General features: G+C 36.9%; 1 protein-coding gene across 1 annotated transcript; it reads left to right on the top strand.

Annotated features, from left to right (window-relative positions):
* Positions 1–253: 253 nt before the first annotated feature.
* Positions 254–16378, top strand: LOC141494098 (TRPM8 channel-associated factor 2-like). Its single transcript, XM_074195248.1, has 7 exons — positions 254–882; positions 8484–9472; positions 9890–9981; positions 11423–11636; positions 12763–13002; positions 14617–14954; positions 16115–16378. Exons 1-7 carry the CDS (start codon positions 260–262, stop codon positions 16376–16378), a joined length of 2760 nt encoding a protein of 919 aa, XP_074051349.1. The 5' UTR covers positions 254–259.
* The last annotated feature ends 6275 nt before the right edge of the window (positions 16379–22653 follow it).

Raw genomic sequence — 22653 nt, 5'->3', positions numbered from 1 at the left:
TATCTTGGATTTTGTGCACAAAAATTATTAGTTTCTTTTCTTCCATTAATCCTTTAATTCAGTCATGTCTGGAATACTCAATGTGGTCCTCAGATCTTTGAATGGTCTCTAAGAAGGGACACCTACAAGCAATACAGAGGATTGTTGAAATTCTAGGAAATGAATGATTTGTGCCAGGTTCTGTGGAGGGTGTACAGGATTAAAGCTCTATCATCAATCTGAAACTTTCCTTCTCTCCCACAGCGCACAAAAAGCAGCCATGGCGATATCTCCATCAGATGCTTATGAGGTCCTGGTAAAAGGGCTGAACAGCTGGAATCTCCCCAGTGAGCATGTTCCTAGTGAATTGCTACTAATAGGTGAAGCTGCTTTTCCAGTACTAGTGAATAAGAAAGGCCAGGTCTTAATTGCTGCCTCCCATTATGGCCAGGGTCGCATGGTAGTCTTGTCCCATGAAGTCTACCTGCAAGAAGATGTGTTGACTCAGTTTCTTTACAATGCTGTGTGCTGGCTCAACCGCAGACCAGGAACTCCTATTGGGGTACACACATTTGTGCAAGGTCTCAGTGAAATTCTTTGTGACACCGGATTGAAGGTGCAGACCGTGAATGAACCTGAGGACTACCTAGGAGTTTACTGCACGAATACCTATGACATCACCCCAGCCAATGAATTGATTCAATTTGTCAAAAATGGTGGGGGCTTACTCATTGGGGCCCATGCTTGGAATTGGGCAAATAAGCATGGACATGAAAAGGTTCTGTCTAATTTCCCTGGAAACCAGGTGACCAGCGTAGCTGGCGTGTATTTCACAGATGCCTATGGAGATACAAACTTCCTCAAGGTTTCTGAGGAAGTTCCTAAAATTCCACTTACAATCTGGTGAGTATAAGGGGTATGGTAAATATTATATTAAGAAGTAGACACAGTTCCTTTAATGAAACAGAGCTAAAACTAAACATTTTGAGAATGAGTTTCATTTATACTATCAGGTGATTGGCATGATATGGACAGTTAGTTACTAGAAGTCCGTCATCAGTAATTATGGTTGTTGAGAAGGGGAGTACATATCGCCATAAACATCTGTATCCATTTTGAAAAAGGAAACAGAAAATTATTGAATAGAGAGACAAATAAAGACACAGTACTTGCTTTCTTGATTAATTTAAGTCACCATACCCAGATGAATTTTACATTTACATACAGAAAATGCCAGCAAATATGATGATTTAGTTATTCAGAAGGATCTTTGAATAAAAGGTTGGAGAGAATAGGAGGGTGTCCTGTAGGACATGAGAAGGACTAATGTTATTTTGATGTTTTAAAAAAGAGAAGCTTATAGAGTTTGCATACTATCTAGGCCAGTGATCTTGATTTGAATGCTTAGTTAAATTCTACCCTATTTTATTAACAGCATGTTAGTGCATGTTAGTATATGTTCACAACATAAAGTGATGAATATCCAGAAATGACGTTGATAATTATAGTTAGTATAGTTTCATCCAGAACAGATTCTCCCAGATTAACTTTATTTTGTTTTTTTGATACAATTAGTAGATTGGTAAATCAACAAGATAGTCTAGCAATATATGGAACACACATTCAGTAAGTGTCAACCAAAAGATAAACATTGTGTGAAGTGATTTACAGATATTATCTCATTTGATCTTCACAGCAACCCCAAGGAAGTATGACTATTATTTCCATTTTATAAACTTAGAAAGTCAGAGAGTTTAGTGACTTAACCTGAGTCACACACCTACCAAGTATCAGTCCGGCTTTGAACTCAAATCTTCCTTTTTCATGCACAATACCACTGTACTTCTTAAATGTGTCTTGTGATAGATTATATGTAGATATTAGTAAAGCATTTCAGAAATTCTCTGGTTTTTTCCTTACAGACAAGACAGAAAGCTGAGGATTCAGAAGTAGTTCAAATTATCAAGTCTGAGAAACAATGATTAATGGTTTCTAGATAGAAAGATCTATTTTTCTCTAGATCTTCCCCCTTAGTTGTCTTCTATTCAACATTTAATCAGCATCTTGGATAAAAGCACCAATAGCATACATGTCAAAATCAGGACCCAAAAAGATATCAACAGACTAGAATGTTTGTCTAAATTCAAGGAGATGAAAATTATTGGGAATAAATGTAAAGTCTTTTATGTGGATTCAAAAAATCAACTTCAAAAATGCAGAATGAGGCAGGTTTTTCTAGCTAGATCTTCAACAAAACATCTTTTTGAGTCAACACTGCTTTGGTAATCAAAAAAATGTTAATTATGTCTTAGCCTTCATTAAAATGTTTAGGTTCCACAATGATGAAGTGTTATGCCCCTTCTCTATTCTGATATGGTCAGACTGCATCTGGGTATAATGTAATTCTGTAAATTATTCTATGGAGTCCAAGATAGATAGCCTGACAGTAACAAGATACTGTCTAACTTCCCTGAGAAGGCAGTGGACATGGTTGGAATCTATTGCACAAATACAAACAAGCTTACAGACTTCATTAAGGATAGGAAAGGTGCCTAAGCTGAAGGACAGTGGTGACAGACATAGGAATTGATGTTCACTACTACACAGAATCATTTGGAGCTGAGATGCTGGAAGCTAAGAGACTAGAAAGGTGATGGTACTGTCATATCAGGACCTGTAGGCAAGATTTGTTTATCAGGCAGATAGATGGTACAATTGATAAAATGCTGGATTGTGAGTCAGGAAGACCTGAGTTCAAATTGAGGAAAATTCATATTACCGTTGTATCATTTGATCATTAATGTTATTCTGTAATACAGTCTTTTCTGAAAAAAGCTCCATCTTTTAGCCTAGGTAAAGAGATCTCTCCCAAAGTGACTGAGGAGTGTTTTACCCCTCATCTTCCAAGGCATCTATTTCAGAAGAGACCCTTGATTTTGTGCTAGATCTTCCCCCAGGGACATGACCCTCTATACTTGCTTTTCCTGTCATCACAGTTGGGGTGAACTGATCTGCCAAGAAGTAAAAACAGTTCAGTGAAGTACTAGATAAGATGGATTATGTTTTTCTGGCCAAGAAGAGGCCGCTCTCTTGGCATTCATTGAGGGTCATAGACAGTTATCTTCAGCTATGCCTGAAGGCCAACCAATTTATTAAGTTCAGAGAAGATCTCAATGTTGTAACATCAGAAGAAAGATAACCTGGATTTAAAACCTCAGATCTTTATCAACTCTTATCATTCCTTGCAAGTCATTTGACCTTCATCTGCCTCAGTTTCCTCATCTATAAAATGGAGTGTAGAAATCTGATATCAAAATAGGCCATCTCCTAAGCATCTTTAGGACTGGCAGGAAGAAACAGTGTTGTCCAGAAGCAGAACAATGAATTTAATCAATTGGCATTCATTTTTGTCTGTGATTTTAGTTTAGAAGGATGGGCAACACCTGTACTGCTTTTTCAATTTTTTTTTTTGGCAGCTAAAGACAGTCAGAAAAAAAGAGATTGGTACTTTATTTACAATTAGGCATATTTTCCCCCAAGGCCATCCTAGGATACACTTTAATTTCTTTAGAATTCTAATTTGAGGTGTTTGCTGGCTTGGCTTTTGATTTTCATTAATTACACTTGAACTTGAAGTCTCAGAAGTTTTCTGATAATTCTCAAGTTCATCACTAAGTCATATAAGTTTTATTTAAAAAAAAAATTATGCATCTGATTCGAAGTTTACCTATTCTAATGTTGATTTCATTGTGTGTGTGTGTGGGGGGGGGCAGCGACATTTTCTTAATCATGTCCAAATCTATTTTCTTGTTAGTTTTCTAATATAGTCTTATCCTACCTGCTAAACTTGTTTTTTCTCCCTCAAATTCCCTAATTTCAAGTAAATCTTACCATCCAAGCTGTTACTTTTCCCTTTTCCCAATATTGGAAGGTGTAATCATGCTGATTTAATCCATTACAAATTTAATATTCTAGGCGATACAGTGAATAAAGCACCAGCCCTGGGGGTCAGGAGGATCTGAGATCAAATTTGGTCTCAGACATTTGACACTTACTAGCTGTGTGACCTTGGGCAAATCTCTTTATCCTGATTGTCTCAAATCTAGAGTCATCTCCAAGTCATCCTGGTTCATAGCTGGCCGTTGGATCTACTTGACTCCAGAGGAGAAAATAGCACTGTTGGCTTAGCACAGCACTCCCTCACTCAAATTCAATTCACATGTATGTCATGACATCACCTCCCTCTTGTCACAGTCCTCTTCAAGAATGAAGGCCAAATATCATCATCATTAGCCTCTTAATTCCCAGGCCCTAGGAATAATGATTGTGTATGACAATACCCTCATCTTTCTGGCCTTTTAGTTTCCAGTTTCTCAGCTTCTACTGTTTCTTTGTAGTAGTGAACATCAGTTCCCATGTCTGTCACCATGAGTCTTCAGATCAGTGGAACTGATGATTCTTTGTAAGGGCCCTTACTACTGCTTGATTCCTATTGCCTAAGCAGGTAGTGAAAAATCATAAGGTCATAGATTTAAAGTTAGAAGAGCTCTTCAGAAGTCTAGTTCAACCTCTTTATTTTATAGATAAGGACACTGAGATCCAAGATAGTTAAGTGATTTACACAATGACCCTCAAGTAGAATAAGGAGCAAAGCCAGGATTCAAACTCACATCTTCCTGATATCAAGTCCAGTGCTCTTTTTCCTGTGCCTAATTCCAGATTTTTATCTCCCAACCTCCTGCTGTCAGAACAGGATTTCCTCTTTGTTGGTGGGCTCACCCTAATTAACCCACCTACCTTTGATCACTTCTTAACTCTTTGGATGATCTGTTCTTATACCCTCACTTTGTCCTGTACAGGAACAACCCACCTACTATCAGAAATGGTTATGAGAGAATGTGATTTTCACATTTTAGAATGATGTAGAAATGCATTTATTCCTGTAGTACTATCACACAAGAAAGGTACATGGCTGTGCAATTTGATTATGGTCTTTAAAAACTTAAAATGTGTTGTTTTAAAGATTTGAGACAATTATAGTTTTAGATTAGACTGGGCTAGGCTAGGCTGAGTTGGACTGAAAAGGTTAACCTGAGGTGGAGAAACATGAGTTTTCAGGTCTTAAAACAGACTTCTGCCCATTTTTGTGGGTGGCAACTAGCACCTGGAAAAGAAAAAGAATAGAGTGTTTGAGAAGAAATATTGGCTGACCAAAGGATTAAAAAAAAAAGACATTGGCATCTTAAAAATTATGGTAAAACAATTAATTCTTTTCCTCCCCCAAAGTCTCTAACCTTTAGAATGAGAATAATTCACATATGAGGTGAAGCATTCTAACAAACAATAACCTCCATTGACTATAACTTAGGAAGTTACAAAGCATTTCCTCAGAATATAAACATGGAAACAAATTTGGCTCTAGCGCAACATGTGAAAAGGAGAGGATAGTCTATTAGACCTGGAACCTAAGGATTTTGATGCCAAAGTATTCTTAGTCCTTCTACAGACTAAAGGAACAAAGCAATCAGTTAGATACTGATGTGGAAGTTACAAAAGTTGGACTAAAATTTTAAGAATCCCAAGATATTTTTCTTTTTTGTTCACTTTTCCCTTGGATGCAAGAAGCAGCTAGTTGTGGTCACTAACTTACTTCTTTAATTATGGTTGGAGAAAGGCAAAGCTCTCCTGAGCTCTCTATTTAGCTCTCTATTGTCTGTGAAGAGAAGGAAGGAAATAAGCCTTTATTAAGTGCCAACTATATTCCAGATACTATGGTAAGTGCTTTACACATACTATCTCATATAGTCCTTTCAACCACCCTGGGAAGTCAACATTGTTTTTATCCCCATCTTACAGATGAGGACACTGAGGCAAACAGATTAAGTGACTTACCCAGGGTCATTCAGCTAGGAAATAGGTAAGGCTAGAATTGAATTTACCTCTTCCTGACTCCAAGACCAATGCTCTATCCTTCTATCTATAGAACTGTAGGAGAGAATCTCCCTTACCATGGACTTCCCTGATGTTATCAGTTTTTCCAGGACTTTTCAAAACTGCTCTAGGCCCTGAGCATGGTGGCATATGCCTGAAGTTGCTGCTCCTGGAGAGGCTGAGGTTTAAGGACCTTTTGAACCCTGGAGCTCTGAGTTTCAATAGCGATTAAGCCAGTCTTTTATTTATACCAATACGCATCAATACGGTAAGACCCTGGCAACAGAGGACCCCAAATGACTAAGAAAGGATCAACCGAGGCAACCAAGTGGTATAATTGACAGAGCACTGACCCTGAAATCAGGAGCAGTTGGATCCCAATTCAGCCTCCAATTAACTCCAAAAATGTCTATAGAATAAAATATTGAATTGTAAAGAAATTAAATTAAATTAAAATATGTTTTAAAAAAAAGACAAAAGATCAACCTTCCCACATTGAAAAAAAAATAGGAATTTAGTGCTTCCATGATGAGATTGGGCCTGGGAATAGTCATTGCACTTTCGGTCTAGGCAAGATAGGACTATGCTGTCTCAAAAAAATCCTAGCAACAACACAATAGAAACTGATTCAGGGATTTTTTTTTCCTTTTTTTTAAAAAAATCTTTGATGATCTCTGAATCTCAGTTTGAAACATGGAGGACTTTGCCTTTTCTCTTTCTTAGGTCTACTTTGCTCCCTACATTCAGATGCCTATCACATATAATTCCTAATTACATATAATCTCTCATTCTTCTACCACTGATGTGATCTCTTAAGACTGTAGAATTATCAATTTAGAACTAAAAAATTACATTAGCATCCTACTTAAGCTCTCCTTTCCAGGTCAAGTTACTTGCTCAAAATCACATAATTTTTAAGTTGCAGAGTTGGAGGCCAACTCTCTGATTTGACATCCAGTGTTCTTTTCTCTAAATCATGCTGTGAAGGATCTAAAAGTCCATTTTCCTGATCAATCTATCCCAGCCTCAATTTCTTGCCTGGTTTTGGGCTTAGCTCATTATCTGTCTTATTCACCAGTGTGGGGTCAAAGTGTGAGGTCCTGCCCAAGAAGAACTGATAACTGGTTGATATTTTTATCTTATGTGTTACCATTTCCAAAATATTCACCCCACAGTGACCAATCTGTTTGACCAATGTAATGGACCACATAATGACCTGCTTGTCATAGTACAGGTAATAAGCAATCATCATGCCCTTTGTTTTCCCAGGAAGTCTGGATTAATATGATAATAACAGATAGGTGGATCTCCAGGCATTTGGTCTCAGATATTTACTAGCTATATATCATCACATAAATCATTTAACTTTGTCTGTTATCTACTATAAAAATAGCACCTAACTCCCAGAGTTGTGAGATTCTGAGATAATATCTTTTTTGCAAGGCAAATAGGGTTAAGTGGCTTGCCCAAGGTCACACAGCTAGGTAATTATTATTAAGTGTCTGAGGCTGGATTTGAACTCAGGTACTCCTGACTCCAGGGCTGGTGCTCTATCCATTTCACCATGTAACCACTCCCAAGATGATATATTTAAAGAGATTAATGTAGTGTCTGGCACATAGTAGGCCCTATCCAAATGTTCACATATTAATATGATGACCACTTCGGAATGACTATGATTTCATTGAGGAGACTCAATACAGTTATGGATTTTAATACAGTAGCTTAAAATAGGAGAAACAGGCACACTTTGCTGTTGACAGGGTCTCCCTCAGTCTTTTGGATTTTTCCTTTATAGAATATAGAAAATACATATGGAAATTTTCATAAAGATTTTCATTTAGAATTTGTTAATTCTATAATACTGGCAAATATCTTTTGTATATCTCCTTGTTTTCTGCCTCACATTGGATGAAGGAAATACATTCTCTCCATGGTTATACCCTTCGCAGTATTACTTCTGCTTCTAACATGCTAGTGGGACAAGAATGTTCTAGGAAAGCCCCTAAAGTGGCATATTTCAGAGATAGCTAGAAATAAAACTAGTGAACATTTATTTAGCACATACAATGTGCCAGATATTGTGATAGATTCTTTCCAAATCACATTTGATTCTCAAAACTACCTTGGTAGTTAGGTGTTATTATGATCCACTTTTTATAGATAAGGAAATTGAGGCACAGACTAAATGACTTGCCTAGGGTCACACAGCTAATAAATGTCTGAGGCTAAATTTGAACTCATATGCTCTATCTACTTGGCTACCTAACTGCCTAACTAATTTTGAAATACCCAGAAACACAGTGATCTATTTCAGAATATATTGGGTTTAAGCAATGGCTGGATGACATTGGTTGGATTCATGCTTCTTGTGGAGCTGGTACTAGATGAACTTGAGGGCTTTTGCAGCTCTCAAATTCTATGATTGCATCTGACTAGACCTAGATAAAATGGGCCCAAGAAATATGGCTTATATGAAATAGCTGACTAATGTACTTTTCCAGGAATATTTCTATCTCCCCTGTTCCACATCACTCTTTTTAGCTCTAATAGAAAAAAGACCTTATTTTCAGGTTTGAAGAGAACATCTTTCAAGACCAAAAGCAGCTACTAGATGGAATCACAGAGCTGGATATTGATGATGGCGAACTTCCTTCTCAGCTTCTGGTTCACGGAGCTTTGGCCTTCCCCCTGGGGATAGACTCTTCCCTTGATTGCTTCCTGGCAGCTGCCCGCTATGGCCGGGGACGAGTGGTGCTGGCTGCTCACGAGAGCATGCTCTCTGCCCCCAAGCTGGGCCGTTTTCTTTGCAATGCTGTTACCTGGTTGGCAGGGGATCAAACAGGCAGAATTGGAGTTAATCCTGATTTTAAAAACCTGTGTTCCCTCTTATCTGGAAGTGGCCTAAAATGCAGCCTAGAATCCCAACTGACCACTGGTTTAAGTGTTTATTGTTGTTCAGCCTACAATGACCAAGAGGCCAAGGAGCTGCATGAGTTTGTGGCAGAGGGTGGAGGTTTACTGATTGGAGGCCAAGCCTGGTGGTGGGCCTCCCAGAATCTTGGCAAGTCTGCTATGGCTGATTTTCCTGGAAACCACATCCTCAACCCCTTTGGCCTCAGTATCCTTGATAATTGTCTTGAAAGTGGCCAGTTTCCTGTTCTTGTACCCAGGAAAGAGAGCTATCATTTCCGCTCAGCATTGTCTCAGTTCCAGGATGAAGTGAAAGGAGGCAAAGTCTTGGGAGAATTCTGGCATTCTAAATTACGAAAGGACTGTGGGGACTTCCTAAGGATTCCTGCAGTAGGAATTCCTGCCTATAACTCCATTCATAGATTCTTAAAGGAGATGCTCAATGAAACTGGCTTTCCCCGAGTCGATGAGGACCATCCTGTGCAAGGCAATTCCTATGAGGCCACCCTGCTATGTTTAGCCACTGAGCTTACTCAAAGTGGGATAGATTGCTTTTCACTGGTCCAAGGAGAGAGTGATGGAATTTGGCCCACCAAATTGTACTACCCAGGACCCCCTATCACCATGGAGATCAATGGTACCAGTCCAGGTAAAGATGGAGGATGAGGGCCAATGGATAGTTGGGAGATAACGGGCTGGATGAATCCAGTTGGGCATCACAGGACTTTGATTAACATAATAAAAGTCTGTCTTTTTAAACAAATGAAACATGAGTTATTGGGAAAAGTTAGAGAATAAACAAATAAGAAAAGGGTTGCAATGTTTGAAATTTAAAGATAGCAATGCAATGCCCTGGGAGGAGATATGAAAGTTTCAGAAGAAACTATGTGCTCTGGAAAGGGGATCTAAGAGTTCTTGGGGATGAAATCAGATTTTAGAAAGAGATATGAGGACTGTGGGAGGTTGTTTGGTGAGTGTGCAAGGTAGTATAGGGTATCTGGTCTGAGTGAGGACAATGAAAGGGTCAGAGTAGAAGAATCCCATCCATTATTATGTTTCTCTTCAGATTTCACTGCATGGGTGAGCACTGGACTCTACCTCCCTGAAGGCTTTACTGTAAATGTCAGAGTGAAAGATGCTTCCGCTGTTGGTTTACAGGTGACTCCCCTTTGTCTGCCCATTGCTTCCCCTATATATATATATATATATACCTCCTCATGGTAATGCTTATCCTCTTTTTGGCTGCTTCCACCACTGTCTTCCGGTTCTTTTTGTTACTGTGTTTTTGTTTTGAAATTTATTTTTTGACAAATATCTGTTTTCTCTTTCCCCAATCTTGTCTTCTAATTGAAAAACAGAAAAAGAAGTAAAAGAAACCATGGTAATACACATGCATAGTAAAGCAAAGCAAATTTTCCTCATTGGCCATGTCCAGAAATGTATATTGAAATCTGTATCTTGTGCTCATCTGTTAGCATATAGTATTTTTCCTCATAATGTTGTTATTGTCTAAATCACTCTGATATTGCTTTACTTAACCATATCAATACAAGTACACATGATTCTCTCTGAAACCATCTATTTTTTCATCAGTTGCTAAATATTTAATAAGTGCCGATATGTTTCAAGAATGGTTCTAAATGTTCATTCATTATAGCAAAGTAATATTCCATTAAAGTCATAAACCTTGCTGTTGCACAGTAGATGGGCATTCCCCATTGATACCTTTTTTTGTTGCTAATGCTTAGATAACTACTCAAAACATTTTTTTACATATGGGTCCTTTTCCTCTTTCTTTGACTTCTTTGGGGTATAAGGTAGATCAAAGAGTATTTACAGTGTAATTGCTTGTTAGGCACAGTTCAAAATTTCAGAATGATTGTACCAGTTCCACAGCTCCATATTACACTATGTCTGTGTGCCTGTTTTTCCATATGCTCCTATATAATACATATATATGTAAATTTATATAACTATATTTATTATTAAACTTCTACCTTCCCTTTCTTGTCCCTCATTTCCTTCTATGGCTACTTCCAAGCAAAATGATCTAGTCTCTGGACCAGATCCTATTTTATGAAATAATGTAGCTTAAACTGCAAGGGAGAGATTATGAGGTCTGCTGTGCTTATGCAATAGAAACCATTGCTCAGAACAGTGCATGTTTAATTTAATTTTCTCCCAACCTCTTTCTGGAATGAATGCCTTACTCTTCAGCATAAAAAGTTTTCTTATGACAAATAGGAACCAAGTTTTACCTCACTGGATTCCTGTTCATGTAAAAATATGTTCTCTAACACAGAGAACAAGGGAAAATTTGTAATGCTTCATATTCTAATATTATCTTTGAATATTGAAGTTTTAATCAAAACACCCTATTTTTCCTTAACAATCTATTATGGATCTGTCACCCATGATTTTGTAAATTCTTATTATTCCTCTATAATTGCTTGGCATGTATGAGCCCTTAGGAGTATTGAGTCACCAACTACAAAATATCTATATTTCAAGGCTACTTTTCCATGAAAGACATTGATGAATGATCTAGCAAATGCTTTCCAGTGGTTGCTTACCTGTACTCCTATCTTCCCTTTCCCAGGTACAAATCGGCTGCCACTCTGATGATCTCAGTGGAGCCAAGAAGCTTTACCGAGCCCCTGTGGTGATTCACAGATGCTCCCTGGACAGACCAAAGCTGTCAATGACCTCCCTCTGGGGGGGCCTCATCTATATACTTGTGCCCAAGGGCAGTAACCTAGGACCTGTGTCAATCACCGTCACTGGAGCTTTTCCTGCTCCTTACTTCAAACTGGGTGAGTAATGGCTTCAGGAAGGCTAAGTTCAAGGATAGTTGGAAAAACGGTGAGGGAATTTTTAACTACGTAATAAAGGATAAAAATAGTGTGCAGCATGGATTGATAAAGAGGAAGAAGATATTTTTGAAGGAATAAGGAAGGAATGCGCTATTTTAAGGTTGAGTTTGGAGCCTTAGTGACCTTACTGGAGCCTGAAAAATGTCCATCAGGGCCTGGTCTTTTGTCTGCAGGAATTGGAACAGCATGCATGCCAAAGGTGAGAGTAGAAGAAAAAGGCACTAAATTTACTATCAAAAAGTACTTGAGTTCAAATCCTGACTCTGTATGATATCAAACATTTTACTTGAGCTCTCTCAACAGTAAAATGAGAGTTGTGCTCCATCCACAAACTTATATGTAAAGAATATTTTGTGTTTCAGCATAACTGGTTTCCATTATAATTCTATGTATTTAAAACCTGAGGAGCCCATAGATTTTACCAGATTCCCAAAGGTATACTTTGCAAAAAAGGTTAAGAACCCCTATAGAAACTTTAACATCCCTGCTAACTCCAAATCTGTGATCCATTAATATTCCTCTCCCATTGAAAATTTCAACTTCCAGCCTTAGGAAGTAGAAAAATGACAACATTCAGATGGAAACTAATATATACTGGGTATTTCCTAAAAACTGTGATCAGAGCTACATCTTAGAATAAAAGAGTAATGAACTGTACCATAAACAAAGTGACCTGGAAAGGTGAGATGAATAAAGGGTACATTACAGGGAGATTAAGTGAAGGAACTGCAAATAGGAGGTGTGGAAGAAAGAAGTCTTGAAAGGAAATGGTTGTTTTCCAATATTTGAAAATATCATCAGATAGAATTAGATTGTACTTGTTCTATTAGGACACAGGATACAAAAACTATGAACAGGAAGCATAATTTATGGAGACAAATTTCATCTCAATGTAAGTGAAATGACTGAGAGATAGCAAATTACCCAAAGGTGAAGAACTTCAGATAGAGATAGGGTAATTACTTATCAGGAATAGAGAAAAGGGAATTCCTGTTCAGATTGATTGGAGTAGATGATCTCCGAGATTCTTTGAGTGGACCATTAACACCACAATCTCTTTCCATAGGGGAGACATCTTTGGAACAGTGGAAGAACTTAATCCGCTACCTTCCAGCACCCTGGGGTGAACTGGCAACAGACAATATCATCCTCACAGTGCCCTCTGAACTTCTTCAAAACCTGGAAAACCCGGAGCCATTGCTTTATCTTTGGGATGAGGTGATGGAAGCCGTAGCCAAACTGGCATCAATAAAGGTCCCTTTCCCTCAGCCTGTGAGGATTGTGGCTGATGTACAGCTCTTAATTGGTGAGTATTCTGGAGATTGGGATAGGAGATGCTTTGTGTATGTGATAAATCAGTACAGAGTTTACAAATATTTATCAATTCTAAGTTTACAAATATTTATTGATCATCTTTATTTGAGACACATTGTGTATGATGTGTGGTAGTGCAAGTGAGGAGGAGCTTTTGAAGAGTCTGAAAGAAGATAAAATATTCATTGAAATTTGAAAAGGAACACAAAAAACTAAATACTAGCATTCAACCATTAATTGGTCATTCATTCATTTATCTTTCTTTAACTTACTCAGTAAACATTTATTATGTGCCTCTATGTGCCAAACAAAAAGAAATAAAGGCTACAATTTCAAAGGATGCTCTTTAGAATGTAGTGGAGTGATTAAGGACTCTTCCATGGAGAGTGAAGGAAATAAACAGGGCTTTGAAGAATTAGTAGAAATCAGATCAGAAGAGAAGCTTTTGTCAAGTCAAGTCAGGAATCCTTTATTAAGCACCTATTGCATGCTAGGAACTATTCTAATTGCCAGAAATACAAAGAAAAGCAAAAAAAAAATCTCTTCTCTCAAAGACCAAACATTTGAAAGAGGGAAAGCAACTTGTAAATGATCATGTACAAAAACAATCTATGCAGGAAAAATTGGAGATAATTTTGAGAGAAGCACTAGATTGTGGGAATAGTCACTGGTTACAGAGACCTGGACTAGCATTAAAGGCTGCTAAACAAGAAAGAAAAATCACAGCTCCTCACTTAGAAAAAATCATAACTCCTTATGTTAGGAGAATTCACTATGTAAATGAAGTTGGTGAAAAGAAAAGGGGAATCATCCGTTCTGTTCCTACCCTCCCAAGCTATAGCTGGGATATACTAATGAATAAAATAATACCTAGCACTTATTAAGTGCCTACCTTGTTCCAAACACTGTGCTAATTACTTTACAAATATCTTGCTTTATCCTCACAACAATTCTGGGAAGAAGGTACTTTTATTTATCCTCATTTTACAGTTTGAGGAAACTGAAGCAAACATTAAGTGATTGACCAAGATCACATATCTAGGAAACGTCTGGCACTGAATTTTAATACAGGTCTTCCTGACTCCAGGTTCACACATCTATTCACCATACAACTCTGCTTTTATTTTTTTTAAAAATTGTTTTTGCAAGGCAGTGGGGTTAAGTGACTTGACCAAAGTCACACAGCTAGGTAATTATTAAATGTCCGAGTCTGAATTTGAACTCAGGTCCTCCTGACTCCAGTGCTGGTACTCTATCCACTGTGTCACTTTTCTACAAAAGAAAAAGAAAAGTAACAATACAGCATTATTATAGAGGCAGGTATACAATTCCAAAATTGCCAGAATGTTAGAGGTATATAGAAATAATCTAACCTTTCTCTGACTGAGGAGAAATTGAGGCCAAATGGAGAGGAGTTAAAAAGGAAAAGAAGTTTTCTTCCCTGTTTTGAGTAAATAAAGAAAAGTCATCTGTTCTCATATAAATGTCAAAATGTTGGGAATGAGAGAATAGAGATCAGAGATGTAATTAGGAAAATAGCACAGGAATGACAGATTGGATTCTCACATAGAAATCTCTGCCTCCTCTTCCTTTCTTCACTTCCTAGGCTGGATGCATGGTGGATACCCGATCATGTGCCACAAGGAAACAGCCAAGGATCTAATCAATGAAAAGAGTATAAGGTCTAAGGGTATCTGGGGTGCCATCTATGAGATAGGCCACAACCTGGTAAGACCAGCCTGGGAATTCCCCCCACATACAAATGAGGCTACTTGTAACTTGTGGTCTATCTATGTACATGAGATAGTGCTAGGAATCCCCCGGAGCCAGGCCCACCCTGCATTGACTCCCTCAAATAGGGAGACTAGGATAAAAGAATTTTTGAGAAAAGGTGCTTCCCTGGAAGAATGGAATGATTGGACAGCACTGGAGACTTATCTGCAGGTACTTAAAATGAATTGGGGAAGAAGAGAAGAATGCTACTGCTCCTCCTCCTTCTCCTCCATCTACTACTACTACTACTATTACTGCTACTACTTACTAACTACTACTACTACTACTACTACTACTACTACTACTACTACTACTACTACTACTCCTTATTACTACTACTATTACTACTACTTATTACTACTACTATTATTACTACTCCTTCTTACTACTACTACTATTACTACTACTACTACTATTATTACTACTTACTACTACTGCTACTACTGCTACTACTTACTACTACTTAGTACTACACTACTACTACTACTACTACTACTACTACTACTACTACTACTGCTGCTGCTGCTGCTGCTGCTGCTGCTGCTGCTGCTGCTGCTGCTGCTGCTGCTGCTGCTACTTCTACTCCAGCATTTATAGAGTGCCTCAAGATTTACTAAGTACTTTTTATATGTTTTCTCATTTGTTTCTCAAAATGCCTGTATGGGAAATTGTGTTATTATCTACATTTTATTGATGAGAGAACTGAGACTGAGAGAGTTTAAATGATTTACCTGAGGTACCCATCCCTATCAGATCATGGAATCCTATGTAGATGCTGCTTCTCCAGGCCTTTTAGATGTAAAATGGGAGTGATTGCCCCATTCCTAATTATCTCCTATTGAGAAGGTGAAGATAAATAAGGGAACAGATCAAAAGTATTTTGCAAAGTCTAATTTATGAAGCACATATAAATGTTGCCTTCATTCATTATAATTGGGAACATCCTACTGTAGATAACCATGAAGTATTCTTTGGAGGTCTAGTCACAAAGGGTGATCCCTCTTATACCATTATTATTGGTATTATTATGTATTATATTATTTGACAGTATTATATTACAATTTGGCTAAGCTCTAATTTCCACTGAAGTAATTAAACATTTTTGAAGATAGATATTTAGCCATTGGGTAGAAGAAAATAAGACTGATTGATCATATCTAAATGAATGTTTGGTGCAGGAGAGGAAGGATTCATTTTTAAATGGTAGGAATGTGGCTAATAAACAAGAGGGAGCCTCATCATAGCAAGGTAGAATCATTGATACTCATACACTGGATTGTCTCTGGAAATTGAGTCCCTTTACTCTGTCTCCTTTGTTCTTTCCCTCTCAGCTACAGGAAGCCTTTGGCTGGGAGACTTTCATCCATATCTTCACTGAATACCAGACCTTAAATGAGGTGCCCAACAACAATGAGGCCAAGATGAATCTTTGGGTAAAAGAGTTCTCTCACCAAGTGCATAAGAATCTGGCTCCTTTCTTCCAGAGCTGGGGCTGGCCTGTCCAGAAGGAAGTGGCTGATTCCCTGGTCAATCTGTCTGAGTGGAACCCCATGAAGCTGTACCTTCTCAAGGAGAATAAGGAAAGCATAGAATGAGCAGCGTAGGCAGGATATATTTCCATTTCCAAAAACAGTCTATGAATTGGGTGAGAAAAGCTCAAGATGTAGTGAGTTAGTCATGTTTTTTTCTGCAAATATTTAATGATCCTTTTTAATTTTCAAGATATATAGCTGGTGTGAAGGAGATATTATTATTGTTACTGATGTTATATGAGATAGTTTGGACTAATAATTAATATATAACAATTTTATGTATGCATCATGACACATTCATGCATATCTGGTATATAATTAGTATCTTTTACAATAATCAACATATCTAGTCATATAATTTGGAAAAAGCATTTGATTTAGAGTCAGGCAACCTAGGTTCAAATTTTCAGCTCTGTCACTGACCTTGGGGGCTTAAGCAAATCATTTAAATTCTAACATTTCTTCATCTGTATAATGATGAAGCTGGGCTAAAAGGTTCTTTTCAAATTTAAGTTCCCAAGATCTTTTGCACTTAAACAGATCACCTGAGCATGTATTGTGCTTATTATGAAGAGGGCCAAAGATGCAAGTGAGTGGCAGGAGAAGGTTATGTTGCTAAGCCTGTAGTCAAGGAAGGGGTTTCACATCCATGGATGAAATGAGTGAAGGAAAGAGAGCTTTGTTGTATTGCTGTAGACAGAGCCCATCCTGGCTGGGAACAGATTAATGTAGTCAGGCTGTAAGTTTCCAGTTAGAACATGGCCAATGGACAATCACTAATTTTGTGATTTTCCCCTTACATGAGATGAAAATGTTAAAGCCTGTTGACTAATAAAAGTGTTGCCAATCTGAATGTCTTAGACCTGTGCTCCAAATTGCTTTGACTGCCTTTTGAACTACAGTTACCAGTCCTCTGCCTCTAGTGAGATCTTTAACTACATCATTCCTTTAATGACTAATCCATAAATCTGGACCACTGGATCCATTTGATCATCTCTGTTGCTTCCACCTTTCCTAGTTTACCATATTATGTCTAAGAAAATGTGGTTGTCTGTCAATGTTACCTTCAAGATATTTCTTGATTATAAAAGAGCAAAACGAAAGGATGTTTTGAAAAATAAAACATCACACTGGACGTACTCTGCAGACTTTCAGGGGAGAATACATAAAGGAGAAAACTATCTTGAGATAACTTAGTGGAATATATAAGGTTTGTGGAGATTCCTTTGGGGGATGAGGATGTGGGATACAGTGGACGATCTGAACTCCACTTACTTGGAATTTATCAAAATTAGAACCAGAGTTAGGTTAAAACAGACTTCTGAATAAGCCATGAAAAAAAAGTTTGCCAAAGACATGAATGCTAGAGATAAGACACAAAGAAAATGAATCCATCCACCACAGAACCTTAAACATACTTGGCATCAATAGATGTGTTGAATTGAGTTGAATCAGAAAAATTACAACAAATTTGACATTGACTAATGATCCTCTGGCTTTCCTATTTTGATGAATCTATAGTCAAATAGTTGAAGATACTTCCTCTCATGGTTCATAATGAGACCCATCCACATTTTCTCATACTATGTGACTCTTGTCCATGTCCTCCCATAAATTCTCCATAAAAGTTCCACTCATTGTTATGGGAGTCTTCCTCTAGATGTCTTGATGTTATTGGATCTAAACTGAGCAAAAAGCTATCTACATATTGTTCCTTGTTCTTACTACATGATCAGTTCATCTCATTAAGTTATCTTAATGTCTTTAATATGTTTCATTTTCTTTATGCATCATAAATATTGTTTGTTTTGAATTGTGTTAATAATATTGGACAACTAGTTTAAACATATAGTGATAGGTTCATTAACATTTGAACGATTTTGATTTCTTGGAGAATGGCTATGATTTATAGCCATATTGCATAACCAAAACCATAAAAATGCTAACAGTTAGCATCTATATAGTACTTTGTGGTTTGCAAAACACATTCCAACTATCTTACTTTATCCTTATTTTACAGATGAGAAAACTAATGTAAAGAGATGTTAAGTGACTTGCCAAGGGTCACTTAGCAAGGAAGTGTCTGAGGCCAGTTTGAATTCAGGTCTCCTGATTCTAGGTCCAGCACCTATATCCACTATCTATTACTTATACAGAATCAGAATAGCTTTGGGAAATTATAAAGTTCTTCTAATGAATTGAAGATTCCTGGGAAAGGCCCCAACTTGATGTCAACATTCTATTGGTGATATCTATCTTTAAAGATACATCTATCTTTGAAGAAATAAAAAATAAACATAACTGTCTATAAAATAAGCATTCCTAATCCACCTCATTTGTTCTTTAGGGACAGTTAGGTCAAACTCTTTTCAGTGATTATAGATTTCAGAAGCATCTATGATGTTCTGAGGCTTGTTGCATTTAGCATAATATCATCTGCAAAGAGGAGCATCTTAGATTTAAGTATCTATTGAAAAAACTCTGATTTGAACTTTATGCTAAACATTGTCTATAATAATGGTAAATACCTAGTGAACATGTGCTTTCCTTTCTTATTCCTTCTTTGAAAGTAATAAGTTATTGAACATATAGTTGTTATATCATTCAAGGAAGCACATGCCATTTTCATATTTGAGGAGACACTTTGTTAGAAGACAACATTTAAATTGACATTTTACCCTACCAAATCATATATTTTTTTCTAATAAAAAATCAAGTACAATGGAATTTTGTATTCTATTAATCTTTAGTTGCATAACTATAAAATATAATTTTCTGTAGACTGACATTTGTGGGGGTGGCTAGGTGGCGCAGTGGATAAAGCACCAGCCCTGGAGTCAGGAGTACCTGGGTTCAAATCCGGTCTCAGACACTTAATAATTACCTAGCTGTGTGTCCTTGGGCAAGCCATTTAACCCCATTTGCCTTGCAAAAAAAAAAAAAGGCTAACATTTGTGAAAACTTGCCTATTTCTTCCTCATAATTTCATGAAGGTTACTCTTGTATATTTTTATCCTGGCAGCTAGGTGGCACAATTGATAGAGCAGTGGCCTTTGAGTCATTTAGACAAGAGTTAGACAAGAGTTCTGGCCTCTGACATGATATTAATTATCTGTTTGAACATGGATAAGTCACTTAACCCTGACTGTCTCCCAACTTGCCCTGTTTCATATCTGGCCACTGGACCCAGATGTCTCTAGAGAAGTGAGTGAGGCTGGTGACTTAGTACAGCATCCCTCACTTAAATCCAATTCATGTGCTTGTCATGGAATCATTTCCCTGATGTCATGGTCTTCTTTGAGAATGAAGCACAAACATTATTTTTATCCCCTCTTTCTTTCTTTGTTTTCCTTCATATTTTTTCTATTCCCATATTTAGCACAAATAATAGATTGTGATTATTTATAATAGTTTTTTAAGTTGTGAGTTCCTTCCCTTCTATCCCTCCCTTATTCATTGGGAAGACAAGGAATATGATATCAATTATATTTTCATTCATCTTTTCTATTTCCATATTTAGCACAAATAATAGACTGTAATTATTTATAATAGTTTTTTTTTAAATTGTGAGTTCCTTCCCTTCTATCCCTCCCTTATTCATTGGGAAGACAAGGAATATGATATCAATTATACATGTGAAGTCATGCAAAAAATATTTCCACATGAAATAATAATTCTAAAGCCCTTAGCACAATGTCTAAGCTCCAGACAAATGTTAACTGCTGTAATTACTGTTATTAATATTATTATTAATAATAATTGTGATTCTAGTTAAACTTTCTGTGGATATATATATTTCCCTACCTTTATGAGATGATTCTTCTCATTTCTTCTACATCTTTCTCTTTAAAACTTTATAAACAAATTTGTAGAATTAATCAGGAAATCAAGTGTTTGCCAAATAAGGTGGTTCTAAATTTTTTGACTTTACTCTTATGGTAATTGGTTCATGTCAGGTAATTTACTTAGAAAATGAAGATTATCTCTCTTGGTATCCATTCTTTAATACTTACCCTATTTTGTCATCACTAGCTTGTTCAAATAAGTCAGATTAAAATTATTTTTAATTTCATGCTATATCTTCCCATTTTTATTCTTTTCTATGAGTTGATAGTGACACTGAATTTTATATCCATCACATCTGAAGAATTAGAGGAGGATTTTGCAGGACTGATGGCCATTTTTGTTTCATAGATTGCCATGACTAAAGAAATTACCATACAGTAACCAAACTACTGTTGACGTATGGCCAAACTCATTTAGATTAGACTGACCTTTGGAAAGTACAATTTTTAGAAAGTGAAAGTCAGGATCTAGGCTGCTTGAACATGTCAGAGTCTGCATTCTAATAAAATGTCTTCAAGAATCCTGAGTTTCAAAATTATATTTATGGATCTCCAATCCATCTTCTGATATTTCCTAGCTTTTTGATCTCAGGCAGGTCCCTTAAATTCTGATTGCCTCAATTTTCTCATCTGTAAAATGAGCAAGAAAAGGAAATGGCACACTCCTCTAGTATCTTTGCCCCAAAACTCCCAAGATGGGTTCTGAAGAGTTTCACATCCATTTGACAGAAAAGAAAACTATGTCTAACTTAAAGTCATCAAAGCAGTAAACAGCAAAAACTGAATTTGAAATGTGTCCTTTGACACATTTGGGGAAAAGCTTACAGATTGTCAGTGTATAATATATGTAATACATTTAAGAGAGTCTTGATTGAAGTTTACCAGGTATGTCAGAGAGGTGATTTCTTTCCAGGAATGGATTAGACTAGATAGCTAATGAAGTCCCTTGTAAATTATTTTGTATGACTTTAAGTACTCCTTAGAAGCAAAGCAGAGATGGTGCTGATTAGTCCTTAAGTAAGACATGAGTCATTAATACCTAGTCCTTTAAAGTCCCTCCATTTTATTATGTTAGTGAATTTAAGAAATTTATTCCAGAGGTATAATTTAGTCATTTTGCAGAATTCTTGGTGTGGAAACACCCTTTTCCAGTGCAAGTCAACAACTTAGTCTTAGTCTTAGAAAGAAAAATCATTACTTGGGGCAGTTGGGTGCCACAATAGATAGACAGATACATTATCAATCCTGGAATTAGGAGGACTCGAGTTCATATCCAACCCCAGACACTCTGGCTATGAGACACTAGGCAAGTCACTTTACCCTGTTTACTTCAAAAGAAAAAGAAAAAGAAAAAAAGAAAAGTTATCACTTGAATATGTTCTTATAGCTAGAATGAGATGGGTTTTGAACCTACATCTTCTTGACACTAAAATTAACCCTCTATTCAGTATAATCCACTGTCTCACTAGAATCTGGTCATGTTTTCCCCATATTTAAACAACTCCAGTTACTACCTATTGCCTCTCGGATAATTTTTTTTTAAATCCCGTTTGACTTTAAAATTCTGCTTGACCCTTCCTATCATTATAGTCTTCTTAAACCTTACTTCTCTCCCCTTCTTCCCCTCTCATCCCCCATAGTCTATAATCTAGTAATAATGACCTTCTTGCTGTTTCTTTAACTAGATCTTCTTTCTGCCTGTTTTGGGGCATTTACACTGACTATAATTTATACCTGAAAGACTCAACTTCCTCATCTCAATGTCTTATCATCTCTGGCTATCAACAACTTTCAGCTAGAGTCTCAGTTCTCTTTAATCTTATTGCCTTGACCTCAGATTCTCTCCAATCATTCCTATATACACACATGTTGTTTGTATCTCATTGTTTACATGTTATTTCTCCCATTAGACTTTGATCTTCTTGAGAACAAAAGCTATTTTTCCTTTATAGTACCTAGTATTATGTATAAAAAATACATGTTGATTTGACCAGAAGTATTTAATGTAGAATTAATTTTCCTACGTAATTGAGTAGATGATGGATCTAGAGTACAAATAGATGGAATAGTTTGAGAAATATAAAAGATCGCCTTTTTCAGAAATGAGAGGGAAGAAAATGGATTGGCCAAAATGCAGAGATATTTTGAGGTAAAGAAAAGTGTATGGCTAGTTGTTTTGTATTTTCATTCCTAATAGTGTTATTTTGGTTTTTAAAGACAGAAATATGAGTCAGGCATTTCTATTAATTTTAAATTAACCAGGTACTCTTTTCTCTACCAGTCATTCAACAGTGATATATTCATCTTAGTGGTCTTCCCCAAGTTCACGATCCACTAACCAAGATAGCCTTTCCCAACTCTGACTTTCATCAACAACTTGTTATGGGAGTTCCCACATCCTTCACTGAAATCAAAGTAAACCTATTCACTCACCCTTATTCCTACCCTCCAATCACGTTCGCCCCAGATGAACAAAAATTATGTATTTATGTA

The sequence above is a fragment of the Macrotis lagotis genome, chromosome 7 (genome assembly GCF_037893015.1).
Source record: "Macrotis lagotis isolate mMagLag1 chromosome 7, bilby.v1.9.chrom.fasta, whole genome shotgun sequence".
Taxonomy (NCBI): domain Eukaryota; kingdom Metazoa; phylum Chordata; class Mammalia; order Peramelemorphia; family Peramelidae; genus Macrotis; species Macrotis lagotis.
The sequence above is the reverse complement of the archived record's forward strand: the minus strand, read 5'-3'. Positions and strand labels throughout refer to the sequence as shown.

Bases quoted from the DNA above. Each gene is read 5' to 3' on its own strand.
- LOC141494098 (XM_074195248.1), top strand. From the start codon at position 260: ATGGCGATATCTCCATCAGATGCTTATGAGGTCCTGGTAAAAGGGCTG. The intron at 883-8,483 runs GTGAGTATAAGG...CCTTATTTTCAG, and splicing joins AAAATTCCACTTACAATCTG to GTTTGAAGAGAACATCTTTC. The intron at 9,982-11,422 runs GTGACTCCCCTT...TCCCTTTCCCAG, and splicing joins CTTCCGCTGTTGGTTTACAG to GTACAAATCGGCTGCCACTC.